Below are 13,670 nucleotides of genomic sequence, written 5' to 3'. Positions count from 1 at the left end.
TGACTTCCTTGCCTGATCTGAATGATGGAAAACAAAGGACTTTCTGCATAGCAATGTTTTCATGGTGAGCTGGATTTTGTCCCCCCCTGATGCACTGCCTAGAACACGTTCCAGTTATTTAGCCTGCCCACAGTTTTCGGTGTAACATCTTATTCACACACTCTATCGCCTTAAAATCAAAGCTGGCTTTAAATTAAATGCTTTCCTAAAACAGAGAGGCTGCGAGAGCAGACCTGCTGAAACAGGACAAAGGTGACTGTAATGTTTGCATATTTAAATTCAGAAATACCACATATAAACATGAGCTTACTAAAACCACATGCTAAAAAATGGGTTATAATTCTCTTGAAGAAAATTCCTGCTAAAGAAGCCACTGTGATACGCTCTACCACTTGAGTCTGTACTGAGTGCAAACTGATAGTGCAAACTATCAGTACTGAGTGCATACATAGTTCATTATGCAATCTTGAGGACTGCCACCAATACATATCAATTTACATAACTAATGTCACAGTTCACCAATTTTTTGTACAGACAAAATGATTATTCTTTTTTCTGCAGAAAGCAATAGGTGACACTCTCATTTATTACCTGAGATTTTTACACCAATATCTGAGGACCTAGTTTTGCCTACAATCAGTAGTGCTCACATAACATAAGTAAACAGTTTGTCAGTGAAAATGTAAGCCTTTGTTTTGGATGCAGAGGAGACGCTGCACAAATTGGCAGTATAAATTTTTACGTCCACTCCTATTAACTTATTAAAGCACACTGTTAGGTTTGTCTGAAAGATGAGGTTAGGTGAACACCAGTCAAAAAGCAAAGGAATTTCACCTTAATAGATGACTTTCTTATAAACATAGATGGAAGCTTGCACCATCTTCATGTAACTAAACAAAAAGGGCTGTGAAGACCTTTGCTTTACATTTGAGTAAGGTAAGAGGCAGAATCAAATTCTAAGGTATTTAATTAAACTTTTCAATGCTCAAGCACAGTATAACCTTGTGACCCAGAAACACCACTTTGCTATCCTCCTATTATTATTGATATTGTAATTATTAATAATTAACTTTTTTTGCAATATCTAATATTTTTAAAATACCTTAATGAATTCTCTGAGTTATCAAGGTAAAAATGTCAAAGGTACCACAGCAAGTTTTGATTCTAGATTTAATAGGAGTTTACTGGTATGAACAGCTGAAAATCCAACTCTTAGTTCAAAAAGCATACCTTAACAATGTAGTCAGCTGTCCAGCACTTAGGGACTCAGTGAACAAATATGAACACTATAACAATAGGCTTTTTGGTGGTTCAACGAAAGCTGTTTTAAGTGGTAGTTCCCTGTCTATGTGTAGTCCAAGGACTGGAGATTACATGAAACCTCTGATAGAACAAAATAGTAGGAAAGAATGAACACATAATTAAGAGTAAGGGTGAGCAGGAAGAAGTATGTGGGTACACACTGAGAAAAGATGGAACTTGCACTAATTGTACCCTGGGGATAGAACACTATAGGAAGTTTTACAATTAACTATGGCTACAGATGAAAGCAAACAGCTTGGGATCTTTGGCTACAGCTGAAGAAATTCTTCCTTCTGTCTCTTTCTTCATCCATACATGAAAGAAGTTTTGACATAGCAAAGTATCAGATTATTAAAAGCAGCTAAGTGTAAGCAATACACACAGGCCATGAAAGTGCCAGCAGAAACTGGTATCTTCACCTCAGGAAGCAGCAGAAATTGCCACTGGCATAAAGCTGTAACTAGTTGTGTACAGGCAACACAGGGCTGCTGTTCTTCACTGTTAACCTTTTCTCCTTGTTCTGTTTCCTTCTTCAGGTTCATTGTATTACACTGTTGTTTTAGACTATCACATGCTTAACTCTGGTAATCTGATGAGAGTGGTGACACTGTGAGGGCTAATCCAAGCCATCCCTCAAGGAGCATAATCTACACCATTCCAGTATCAACCTAAGTGAAGAAGATATTTCCTTTTTATGTGCAATAGTGTATTTTAGGACAGTTCCTCTTTATCCCTATTTTGCTCATACTGGTAAAAGAAAATCACTGATCGTTAAGTTAATGTAACACATTGCTTGCATCCCTTGTCTGCATCCTGAGGACAGACCAAACTGAATTTCACTCTGAACTCCATCCAGTCACGTTCACTCAGGTTGCCTTGAAGTACAATGGATGGATGTCCGGGGTCTATTGTTCAGTCCCTAGAAGGGCTGCGGGCTTTTTTTGTCTACTTAGCTCCTGGTTCTCCTGCATGATGTGCCAGAGCAGGACAGTTGTTATCTGTACTGAAATTCACACCTTTCCCACTTTCTCTCCAATAAAAATGTAAGTATAAAAAGCTTGAATAAAAGAGTTTATTCAAGCCAATTATATCAATTATAGATCAGTATTTAGCAATGATACAATTACTTTCATAGACTCTGCAGCTACTAATTTCCTGATTTTAACATATTCATAACCAGATTCTCATATATTCTCAAACTCCTCAGGCATGTTAAAGCCTGTGTGTGAGAACTGAGAATTTGAGACAACAGAGTAGCATTAGCTTTAGTATGACTTTAATATCTATTTCAGATTATGAAAACATTGGAAGATGTTTATTTGCTTGATATTCTTGAGCATCAGCCAGGATGGTTTTTCCAGCATCTAGAAGATATGCTTTAAAACTTTGTCCTCTGTTACTATGTCCTGAACAAAGAAGCAGATGAAAGACTACAGAGAATGACTGCCTACAGCAGCATGTCTGAGAAGGTGGGGTTCCTAGAAATTTGAAAAGACATCCTGCAGCTATAGGGTTATACTCCTATGTTACAGATAGTTGTAAACTGTATGTGTGCATACACTCATCCAGCTTATAACTATCTACATATGCCACAGACCCTCACCTTGCTGGGCCAGTGATACTTTGCTCCATCTTCCCTTTTTCCTTTCTTTCCAGAGCCCTAGGTACATCCAGAGGGATTTTAGCTCTCAGTGAAACAGTTTCAGCTTATTCCACTAAGAGTGCCACCTTCCTAAAGGCAAGAATAGCCCAAGTCAACAGTCTTCCTCTAAAATTGCTATTGAGAATTGAATAAATGTAGACACTCTTCATCAGATGGGCTAATTCAGGTATAAAGGTTTCTCCAGGGATTTGTTAGGCTAAGAAAAATGCTACCAACAGTAGTGTACCAACAGTGCAAGCACAGCCTGAAGCTCTGAACTGTAGCACTTATTTTAATCTCATCAGAATGTCAATTCATGGCATGCCTGCACCTAAAACTATGCAGACAGAGCCTGGCAACCACACAACTCCACAGAAGCTGGAGAAGTGTATACACTGAAGTATGACAGCAATTACTCAGTCACAGGTATTTGCAAAATTTGTGAACACTTTTTTCTAGTTATCCTCAAACACATGCATACCTCACACTAGATATATCTTGAGCATGAGGTTATTCAGTAGAGGTATTTTTTCATGCATTAGTTTCTCCATGAATATTTCTTTCTTTTCTTCCACATGTATAAAGCTTGTGACCAAAAACCTGTATAGGAAGCTTATTTCTTCTTATAAGGAAGCTTACTTTTTCTTATTGTATTTCTGTATCATAATATATTTTTAGACAGGAGAATAGAAAAACTAGGTATAAAATTAATATATGTGGTGCATAACTAAGGATGAAAGTAGCAACAGAAAAACCTACATGGAAATGTGCAGATCAAAAAAAACCCCTACAAATAACATTTTGCCTTTTATGCTTTAATTGAGGAATCTCAATATCTTTGTTTCAACATACAGAACAGTAATTTCCTTTGGAGAGTAACAAAAATATGAAATAATAATGTATTCACTACTTAGATATAGTCTTCTTGCTTTCAAGAAGCATGTAAAAACATGCATTAAAAAAGTAAAACCAGAACTGTTATAGAAATGTATTCAAATTGAAAGATTAGACTTAAATAAACAATCTTAAGGATTTGTAATGAATGCAATGTCTATCTATGTTGTGCATATACTGGATGTATGTGTATATATACACGTACATATAAACTTTGAGTATATATAGAATATACACAAGACCTATTTGCTTTAATACTCAGTTAGATGAATGTCCAATGACAGGCACAATTCCAAGATATCCTTCTGTCTTTATAAGTTTAAAAACTGCCTTGCGAGAAAGGACATATGAAAAAAACAATATATTGTTAACCTTAAAACTGATTTCATCTTTAAAGAATCATTAGAACACTTTATTGAATTCTACAAAAGAAGAACGGGAAAAAAAAAAAAAGCTTACCTGTATGAATATGCCTGAATTATTTTTGAAGTAAACTGAGTAATACAGTATATTTCCATTAGGCTTTTGAGGAGGAGACCAGAATAGTATTACTGACGTGGAAGTAAGGTTCCTGTACACAACATCTTTTGGTGGATCACTTGGTGCTGGAAGAATGTTAAGTTCAGCATAACTAACTCAAGGTTTTGTACATTTTAGTGCCCAAGAAACATCCACTGTAGGTTTGACAACATCCTATGTTAAATGAAATAAATTTCTGATTATGGTATAAAAACTGCTTTTGTAAACGATGACATAAAATAGGAGATGTAAATAAATTCTGAAAATGCAATGTTTTTAATTCTTGTTTTCATACCTGTTTGTATTGAGCTGCATTTGTAAGCAGATACTCTTATGACATTTGTCCTGTACTCACTGTTTTGGGCACATAGTAAGTCTAATTTGCAGCTATGGAAGTTGACTGAGGCCTCTACACTCTATATATGCTTATAGGAAAAAAAAAATTATTTCATGAAAACTAAATTAAAAGCATTGCTTTCCTTTTGCTAATGATAAACAGAATTTAGGCTCCCAACTCAAGTAGATATTTCAGATACATAAGCCTGGACAGTATAGGCATTTCTGGTTTCTCCTCTTTCATCAGCCTGTTAAATATGGAGGAAGGACTCCTTTATGTCTTCTTCAGTTTGCCTCTCCTCCTAACAGAACGGCAGCATAGCGGCATATGGTCTTTTTCAGTAGCACAGCAATGTAGGAACCTCAAATTCAGCTCCTTAAGTTGGTTTAAGAGAATTCAAATCTGTATTTCTTGCCGTCCAAGAAAGCGATCTACACAACATGCTGCAGAATACTGAACACTATAAATTACCTTATCTCTCTTGCTTTGTGCTCTTCAAGTTTGTATAAAATACTAAAATATTAATTTGAGGGGGAACTCCTCAATCAGTTCCTAAAAATCCTGCCCTAAAAAGTCAGTTTATGTTTCCACTAGAGCTTCCAGAGCAAAGACAGGGAATATCTATAGCCTGATGATTTAGATGATAGTCTTTTGAGGGATGGCTTGGATGGCTAGTCCCGCCAGTGACTGTGTGTTGGGAAATCAGTTTATCTATGCAGGATGTTTCTGAAATATGCCTGCATACTACCCATTTTTGGAAAGTGTTATAGCAAAAGAATTGTCAGGAAAACCAGAAACAATAATTAAATTGAATGACTTTCAAAGCACAGTATATAGTATGATCCTTTACAAAAGTCATCTACTGTGTTAAAATTATAAAGTCATTAAAAGATACAAATCACTGTACACTTACAGATTTTATTTTCAAATTAAAACCATTTCAGACTTGTGAGATAGACTCTAAAGAGTAACTTTTGTATTAGAAGTCGTACCACAGCAAGATAAAGCAAAGAGCTATTAAAATAGTTATATAATTAATTTATTTCAAAATTTAAAATTAATTTAGTTTAATCTTACTTGTCTTGAAGAGAAATGCGAAGTTTTGCTCAGTAAATTAACAGAAATACCCATCATAACTTTATAGAGCCATAGATATATGTACAGACACACATACAGGCAGGTAGAATGTCTCTTCTTGACCAGTCAAATGCCACTCCTACTTCAGCAGCTTTATTAACTTAAATAAGGATGACAGAAATGTAAGCCTGAATTAAATGAAAAAGTCATACTATACATAAGCTTACCTCCTTCAGAAGTTCTGAATGTTATAGTATCGCTTTTTATGTTCCCATCTCCAAATCTTGTACTTGCTGTTAGGTAAGCACTATACTTATAGTTATATTCCAGGTCTGTGAACTGCAATGATGTTTCTGTTACATTAACACTCCTTTTTGACATCTTATTCCTAAAGAAAAAGTTGTTTTATTAATTCTATCTACACACCATTTCTGTATGTATACAACTGTGGCATACAACACAAAATTGAAAAATGCAGTATTGTGGTAACTATAAATATTTTGACATTTAAAAAGACTGGGGTAACTTTTGTCTTTTATGATGACAAGCACACTTGTAGCATTGCATCATAACAGTGCTCTTAATTTTGCGTTAAACCCCTCCTCCCCCAAAACCAGAACGAAACACCCACAGAAATACATTTGTAAATGACATCAGCAAAGACAACGATTATACAGAATTTCAAGGACAAGCATGTACATCTAGTAACTACTATCAAATGGTTATGTAGTACCCCTGGGAAGGACACAGTAGGGCATAACTAAACTGTCTCCCTGGACAGGAATAGCGAAATATAAAAAGATTATAGCAGGGAGCATGCCCTACTGTGACTCTGTGAAACTGGTCAGAAGGCTGAAGTTATAAATGGAATAATAGAAGATGATATGGAACAGGAATTAGCTGGTGCTGAGTTAATTCTGGTGGAATGTAGCAGGGGATCAGAATGGAACTCTAGTCAGGTCAAAACCCGCCTAGAAAGACTGTAAGATCTAACATTAATAAAACACTGGTATTAGCATAGGTATGAAATGATTATCAGAAAGTAAAATAAGATACAGAAATAGCTAACCTGAATTCAAAAAGTCTGCTATTCCTCATTAAACTAATTTAATCTTTTAGGAAAAAAAAAAAGTAGCAGGGAAAAAAAAGCTAGCTAATATTCCATTACTGATTTCTGTATGAGTGCATGCCCTGTATCTTTAACAGGATTTTATACAGGGATGATAATTTGACATGTAAAACTGAATATCTTGCTCCAGACATCACCAAGGAGCTCTTCACAAACAAGAGAAAGAGTTCTAATTCTAAAAAAAAATGAGAAATGTTGATTCAAAATTAATAGATGGGCTGATTTTCATCCTTTGATCAATAAATGAATGTCCCATTAGCAAAGATCACTGTCTGATACTCCTGAAATAAAGTTATATTACTCCTGAAATAAAGTTATATTACCAAACTATTGGAAAGAGAAAACATGGGAATAAAAACACTAAATTCTCCCTATCCCTTTCAGATTTTGAGTGGAATGTCTCTTGACATGGGAAATGCTCTTGGTAACAAAGAAGGTACACTACATTTTTCCCAAACTTCTGACATTTTGAATAGTCAGCAAAGAAATACAAAAGGTTACTGCTGCAGTTATCAAATTCTATACAAAGAAAAGACATATTTTCTTGGTTCTGTGCCTAATATATTCTTAGTATGGAAAAACATTGCTGGCTATAATTTAAGTAAGAAGAAAATCCACAGCTTACTGCTGCAAACACTTCTGCCCTGAGTAATTGCATTCTTATAACATCTTACTTTCCAAAAAAACATTCCCAAAAGCAGGCACAGTTAGGAAGAACAGAATAATGCCAAAAGGCAACAGCTATATGAAAGTTCAGCAATTTTGTTAATATGCCATTAATACTCTAGAACTGCAGACTCAGGGAGTATGAATATTGTAGACTTAAGGCACACAGAATGTTGCTTTGCTGCCTGCTAGCACCCAAAAGTACCCTGTCCTGTGACAAATTCTTCGAAAGATAGTAACAGTGAAAACATTACAGATATTGCCCTTATTATACTAGTAGTTGGGGATTCTAGTTGCAAATACATTAAAGAAAGGTTATCAAATTCTTTATAGCTGTTCCAATATATTTAAGGGAAGGAACATTTATTTAATGTATGTATTAAATTTCTTCTTTCTGCCTTATTGAGAAGCTCTGGGATCAGCAATCTCCCTCAGAATCTATCAAATGCCTCCCAAATGCAGCAACTATGGCATGGCAGTTTACCTTGTCAAATCTCACACTACAATGCACTTTGTGAAATTGCATTGACAGTTCTGTTAAATACTTAAAATTTCCCTCTTCTCCCTTTCTCCCTCCTTCCCCCCCTCAAAAACACCCCAACCAAACTCTGAGGAAGAAGTGAAGTTGTGACCCCTTTGAAGGCAACGGGAGTTTTTGTCTACTGTCCTTGCCTCAAGACGATACCTAATACCTCTCTAATTTTAGATATGGCACAGTAAGGACAGATAAAACAGAGCAAGGAGAATGTGGAAGGATAAAGGACAAGGCTTACTGCAAAAAGTCGTGTGGTTGTTTGATTTATATATTTAGAAAGATGGCTCAATCAACAGTTTTAAAAAAATAATTCTTACTAACTCTTTTGCCATAATAACAAAAGCAATAAGCTTTAAGGCATTATAAGGATGAAAACTTGTATAACCTCAAGTCTTCAAACACAGCTTGTATCAAAACCATAATCCTTATTGGGAATTAACTCTTCCTTAGCCAGAGGGCAGTCTTTAATTTAGTGGGGTTTGTTTTTGTGGTTAAAGAGCACCAGGCCTTGCCAATACAGGAGAAATAACCAGACAAGCCTAATTTGACTTTTCTGGAAAGAAGAGCTTACTCCTCTTCCCTTTATCACCACCTAACCAGTAGCTATAATTAAAAAAAAATAAATCAGTAGGAACTGAGGCCAAACCCTACCCCAAAACTGTCAAGTAACATTAAAATAATAAATGTAAGCTCAATAGTAGTGTGCTTATAACAACTGCTGATTTGCACATCTGGTTCACATCTCATAAGGTGCACATTAGCATTTGCTTCCTGCACCTTCGTAGTAGCAATAAAATACTGCAGATAAATGCAGTATATTAAAAGTGATCATTAACAAAATCTCTCTCCCAGCAAAAGTTATACAGAGCTTTGAAGAGATACCACATCACTAGACTATTAAGTTATACAGAGAGTAGGACAGAAACTGCAAGTTTTAAAGTGACAAAACTTTTGAAGGTGAAAAAAATCCTAGGAGGAATGACAGAAAAAAAATAGGGAAAAAGAAAGGTTAAATAGAAAAAAAACCCAAACAACACAGTAAATAAACCCATTTTAAAATACTCATGTGCTACGAATATCATAAGTACAGAATGTAATAGTAGTAATAACTGATGGCAATACAAAGACTCTTAACATTGCTCTTACATGCTTTCCACAACAGGAATCGGTATTTTTCTATTTTAAGATTATTTCAAACCTCCTTGACAATTTAGCATAGGCTTGTGTCCTAACTTACAATGGGCCTAATCAGAATATAAGGAAAATAGTCACCATGCTCTAATTTAAATTTTAATTCATTTACCGTAACATAACCTTTAGAAAAAAAGGTTAGAAATGCTTACCAAAGTTTTAATACCTCAATTTTCAGCTAATACATTAAATCTGAATTTCTATATACAAAAGGCTAGTATTTTAAGTGCTGGATGAATATTTGCCTTCCAAACACGTGTAATCAACACATTGTGTAAGAAAAACCTAACATTCCTGAGAGGTTACAGATTAATATTTATTCTTAGAACTACTTCCAGAAAATCTTACCAGACGTAAACTGTGTAATAGAGGATAATTCCATTTGGCTCCAGTGGAGGTTTCCATGACAACTTCACAATGACACCCGACAACTGTTTTACGGAGAGGGATTCTGGAGGAGAACTTGGAGCTATAAAATGAGAGAACAGGACACAACATCTTGTTAAACAGCTAAGATCGATGGGATGCACAGCACCCTTAAATAGGTTTTTAATTATTTGTGATGGAAAGTGAACTTTGTACGACACCGGTATACTACCCATCAACTACTGTTAAAGCGCAGCTTCTTTTCCGTTTTTGTGACAGATGATAAAAGAAGATTTTGCATGGTGGTGTTAGAACATCTGTTTCTGTGATTCAATGGAAAAAGTACTTCATGAGAAAACAGAGCAACGGGTAGGTCACAGTGATTCACCTACCATCCAAATACATTGCTGTGATTTTTTTTCCCCTTCTAATAAAAGCAAGAGCTTTATAGGTATGAACACATGTAAAAAACAGCAAATAGTTCCCGTGAGGAAGAAGAAGTGCTGTAAAGAATTATACAAAGCACCAAAAGGTGGGAAAATGATTAAGCATGGCATTGAGAGATTATAAAAATGGGGGTAACTAGGCAGTGGTAAAATCTATTCACTCCATCAAATAAGGACCACATTCACACATTTAACATGTCACAAGGGAAAATACAAAGACAGGCATTGACTGAGACTTAAATTAATTTTAAGATGAACTCTACACAACACCATATCACAACTGTGTAGGGAAACAAGAAAACGAAAACGTTAGACCGTGTTTGATTTCATTCTGCAGTTCATATAAATAATGTTGAGAAAAAATATACCTATGTATGGGTTAAATGATATAGCTTTGTATTAGCATGTTGTAGAGAAGTAAATCTTTCTTCATCTTGATTCACAGATACATGTATCACTATGAAGTAATATTAGAATTACTTTTGTTTTTCTCAAATTAAACCAAAGAGCATCATGCACTAAAAATTCAGGTCATAGCTGTAGTCATGCATGAAAATTGAGAATATGAGCACAGCTATTAGCAAATCTATGAAACATTTGGTCTGAACCTTGGAACACTGTGTTCCTCTGAATAAAGAACATGTGGTGTATTATAAATATTGTTTTTCAGTTGTTGTTCCATCTTTCACTATTTCAAAATTTGGCATAAAGGTTTCAGAACTCTCTACATTTAAAAGAAAAACAATTTTTATGAACAAAGGTTCACTGAACTCAGTGAATGTCTGTATTTACTAGCGAAAAATGATGACAGCTGTATTTAGTGTTTTACTTGTTATATTATCCTCAGTGGCTATATAATAAAAGATCTGTCATACTGTGAATGTCAAGTCTTTTTGGAATGTCTAGTTCATGCTACAGTTCTTATTCAGTGAATATTTTGCTGAAAAACAGAATCTACATTCTTCTAAATAAAAATACTCTATGAAAAAGATGTGTTTATCCAAATTTGCTGTTCCCAGTGTGCTCCAGCAACACTACTCTTGAGCAAAGGCTTATTACTGACAGTATGAAAGTAAGCCCATCAGCATCTTAGAGATTTGCAAAGATCCATTATCATCAAAAGCTGGATCTTAGGCAAGTCAGTGCTCCCTAAGACATGAAAAGAGACTTAACCGGGAACGGTTGATGGGATATTTGTGTCGGTGCTACTTTAGGCTACATTCCCAGAGACTTCCTCGCTATGCAACAAAGGACAGACAGACTCCTCCAAAATCTGAGTCACAGCACCTAAGCTGAGATTCTGCTTTGAATGTATATCAGGGTTCCTCTCCAGAAACAATAGAGGGGACCAATGATAACTTTCTACAACTAAATTGGGTACTGAAAGTACAAACATAATTTTAAAGCTCCTCTGAAGATTTATGACCCACTGTACTAATTAGCAGGGATGCAATGACTGTGTTCTACCCTCAATCTGCAGTGCAGAACACTCTCCTGCTCGATTTGGAAGTCCAGAACTACAGATAATGGACTTCGAGCATTTTCATAATATTAATAATTCTACATCTATACATGTGTATCTCCACATCTGTCCGTTTAGAAGAATCCACAAATCTCCAAAAAGAAGAACCAGAAATGTCCCTGAACCATTCAAATTGCCTTTTGGTGGTTTTCCCTTTCTCCAGCTCTTACACATCTAGAACCAAACACAGTATTTTACCATGTGGTGTATTAGATTAAAATAACATTAGTGAATTAAGATTCTTCAAATTAATAAGATATTGGTAAGACCAAAATATCCATGCATAGCAATCATGCCATTTCACATAGCCAGTACCCATAAAAACATTAAATAACCAATAGATAGATAAAGTTTGTGTGTAGACATCAATACAGGTATAGATAGGTATAGGTATAGGTATAGATATCAATACAGAGATATAATTGCAAAAAAAAAGTATGCAAAACCAACACATATCTGACATGAAGTGCAAGAATAGTTTAGGACTACAGGCAGATGATACATTGCAACTTCTGTTCTAACTTACCATCTTCATCAGTCAGTATATGCAGAGGTGAACTACGAAGGCCCTCCCCCACTGTGGTACTAGCAGACACTTGTACAGTATATTCTGTATATTTCTTTAAATCTAAATAAAGAAGAAGAATTCGATAAAACAACCACCCACTGGGCCAAATTAGGTTTTTGAATGGACCATAAGTAGTTCTGATGTGGCCTATAATTTACACTGATCTGTGTCTTTAAAGACTGAAATATGCATTAACAAAACTTGAACATAAAGTATTCTGCACGAACAAGAAGGGGCAAAGCCCTACTTAACAGTTCATACTTCATATTCCTAGAATGCTTTACAGTTTGTCCTTGGCTTTACTCTGAATATCTGCTGGTTAAGGTACTGAGTTCCCAGCATTAACTGCTGTGTCATGCCTCAGTAATAACAACAGAACATAGGAAAAGATGCAAAGGTGTATGGAATGGGAAGGATTTCTCTCTATCCAGAATAAAACAGGAAAACGTACAGAGGTGACTTTAGTGTTTACTTTGGTACGATGATAGATATGCAAAGAAATCTATTGAAGTTCCTTGTATTTTAAATATCTAAAATACAACAAGATTTATATTGGACTATAACATTTGTGCCCCATTTCACTATATTATGGCACGTCACAACAGGCTATTTCTCAGGAAATGTAACATGTAACTTTGTATAAGGACAAGAAGAATGATATCCAACCAATGAAATAATTGATCTGCATCAGCCTGTTGATCCATTCTCAGAACAAGTTACAGTTGCCGTTAAGTTCCACATCATTATATACTGGCCTGTAATACGTAGTGTCATAAGAGTACTGTTTATGATTCTTTGCTCAGTTCCATTAGTCCTCTTGAGATATATTGTGTAGGTCTGTATGATTCCATTGGGAACAGATGGTGGAAAAAATGATAATTCAATTTCCATGGATGAGATGTTCCTATAGGTTATGTTTTCTGGTGCAGAATCAGGAACTAGAAGACAAAATTTAGACTCATAGATTACTGTCAGCTTCATTGATTTGTTAAGCATTTCCCTAAACCAGTTTAAATGAAACACATTGTGAACATTTAGATTTTTACCCTATTTTTTGCATAAAATAAATGCTAAAAGAGGCTAATTGGAAGATCAAAAACATGTCAAATATACACTGTAACAACAAGGTACAGGTCACTAAAAATCTTAACAGTTAAAAAAATCTTTAGCATGACACTAAACTTTCCTTTTAACACCCCATTCTTATCACTGCAGTTCTCCAAGTTAGCCATTGGCAGGAAATTTCCCATATTGGCTGCCATAATTTATACTTTGTATTATCATTTGCATTTATTTCCTTTTCCTTGGGTTATCTACACAAACTGTATAAATAAATACCTGTATGGAAAAACAAAGGAGCCTAACATATTGCTGTAAGGGCCCTGAAAGCATCCCCCCCTTCTGGAAGGACAGCAGTAGCATAGCTGAGGACTGCCTCCTTGCTCATGACATGCTCCCAGGAAATGCTGCAGTGAG

The 13,670-nt window shown here is 35.4% G+C and overlaps 1 protein-coding gene across 6 annotated transcripts in view; it reads right to left on the bottom strand.

The window, feature by feature from the left end:
* Positions 1–13,670, bottom strand: part of PTPRQ (protein tyrosine phosphatase receptor type Q) — a 134,583-nt gene that overhangs the window by 67,530 nt on the left and 53,383 nt on the right. For all 6 annotated transcript variants that reach the window (XR_009963869.1, XM_062613835.1, XM_062613836.1 and 3 more), the window contains exons 32-36: positions 12,950–13,132; positions 12,153–12,254; positions 9,641–9,761; positions 5,999–6,159; positions 4,298–4,443 (exon numbers count right to left, since the gene is read on the bottom strand). Coding sequence is in view for 5 of the 6 variants with exons in the window: in XM_062613835.1 (XP_062469819.1) it covers positions 4,298–4,443; positions 5,999–6,159; positions 9,641–9,761; positions 12,153–12,254; positions 12,950–13,132 (713 nt within the window). In the remaining variant the exon portion in view is untranslated. The remainder of the gene's footprint in view (positions 1–4,297; positions 4,444–5,998; positions 6,160–9,640; positions 9,762–12,152; positions 12,255–12,949; positions 13,133–13,670) is intronic.

Source organism: Pezoporus occidentalis, unplaced genomic scaffold (assembly GCF_034315485.1).
Source record: "Pezoporus occidentalis ecotype Australia unplaced genomic scaffold, CSIRO_AGI_Poc_V1 ctg17, whole genome shotgun sequence".
Taxonomy (NCBI): Eukaryota; Metazoa; Chordata; class Aves; order Psittaciformes; family Psittacidae; genus Pezoporus; species Pezoporus occidentalis.
Note: the sequence above shows the minus strand (reverse complement) of the source record. Positions and strands in the feature narration are given on the sequence as shown.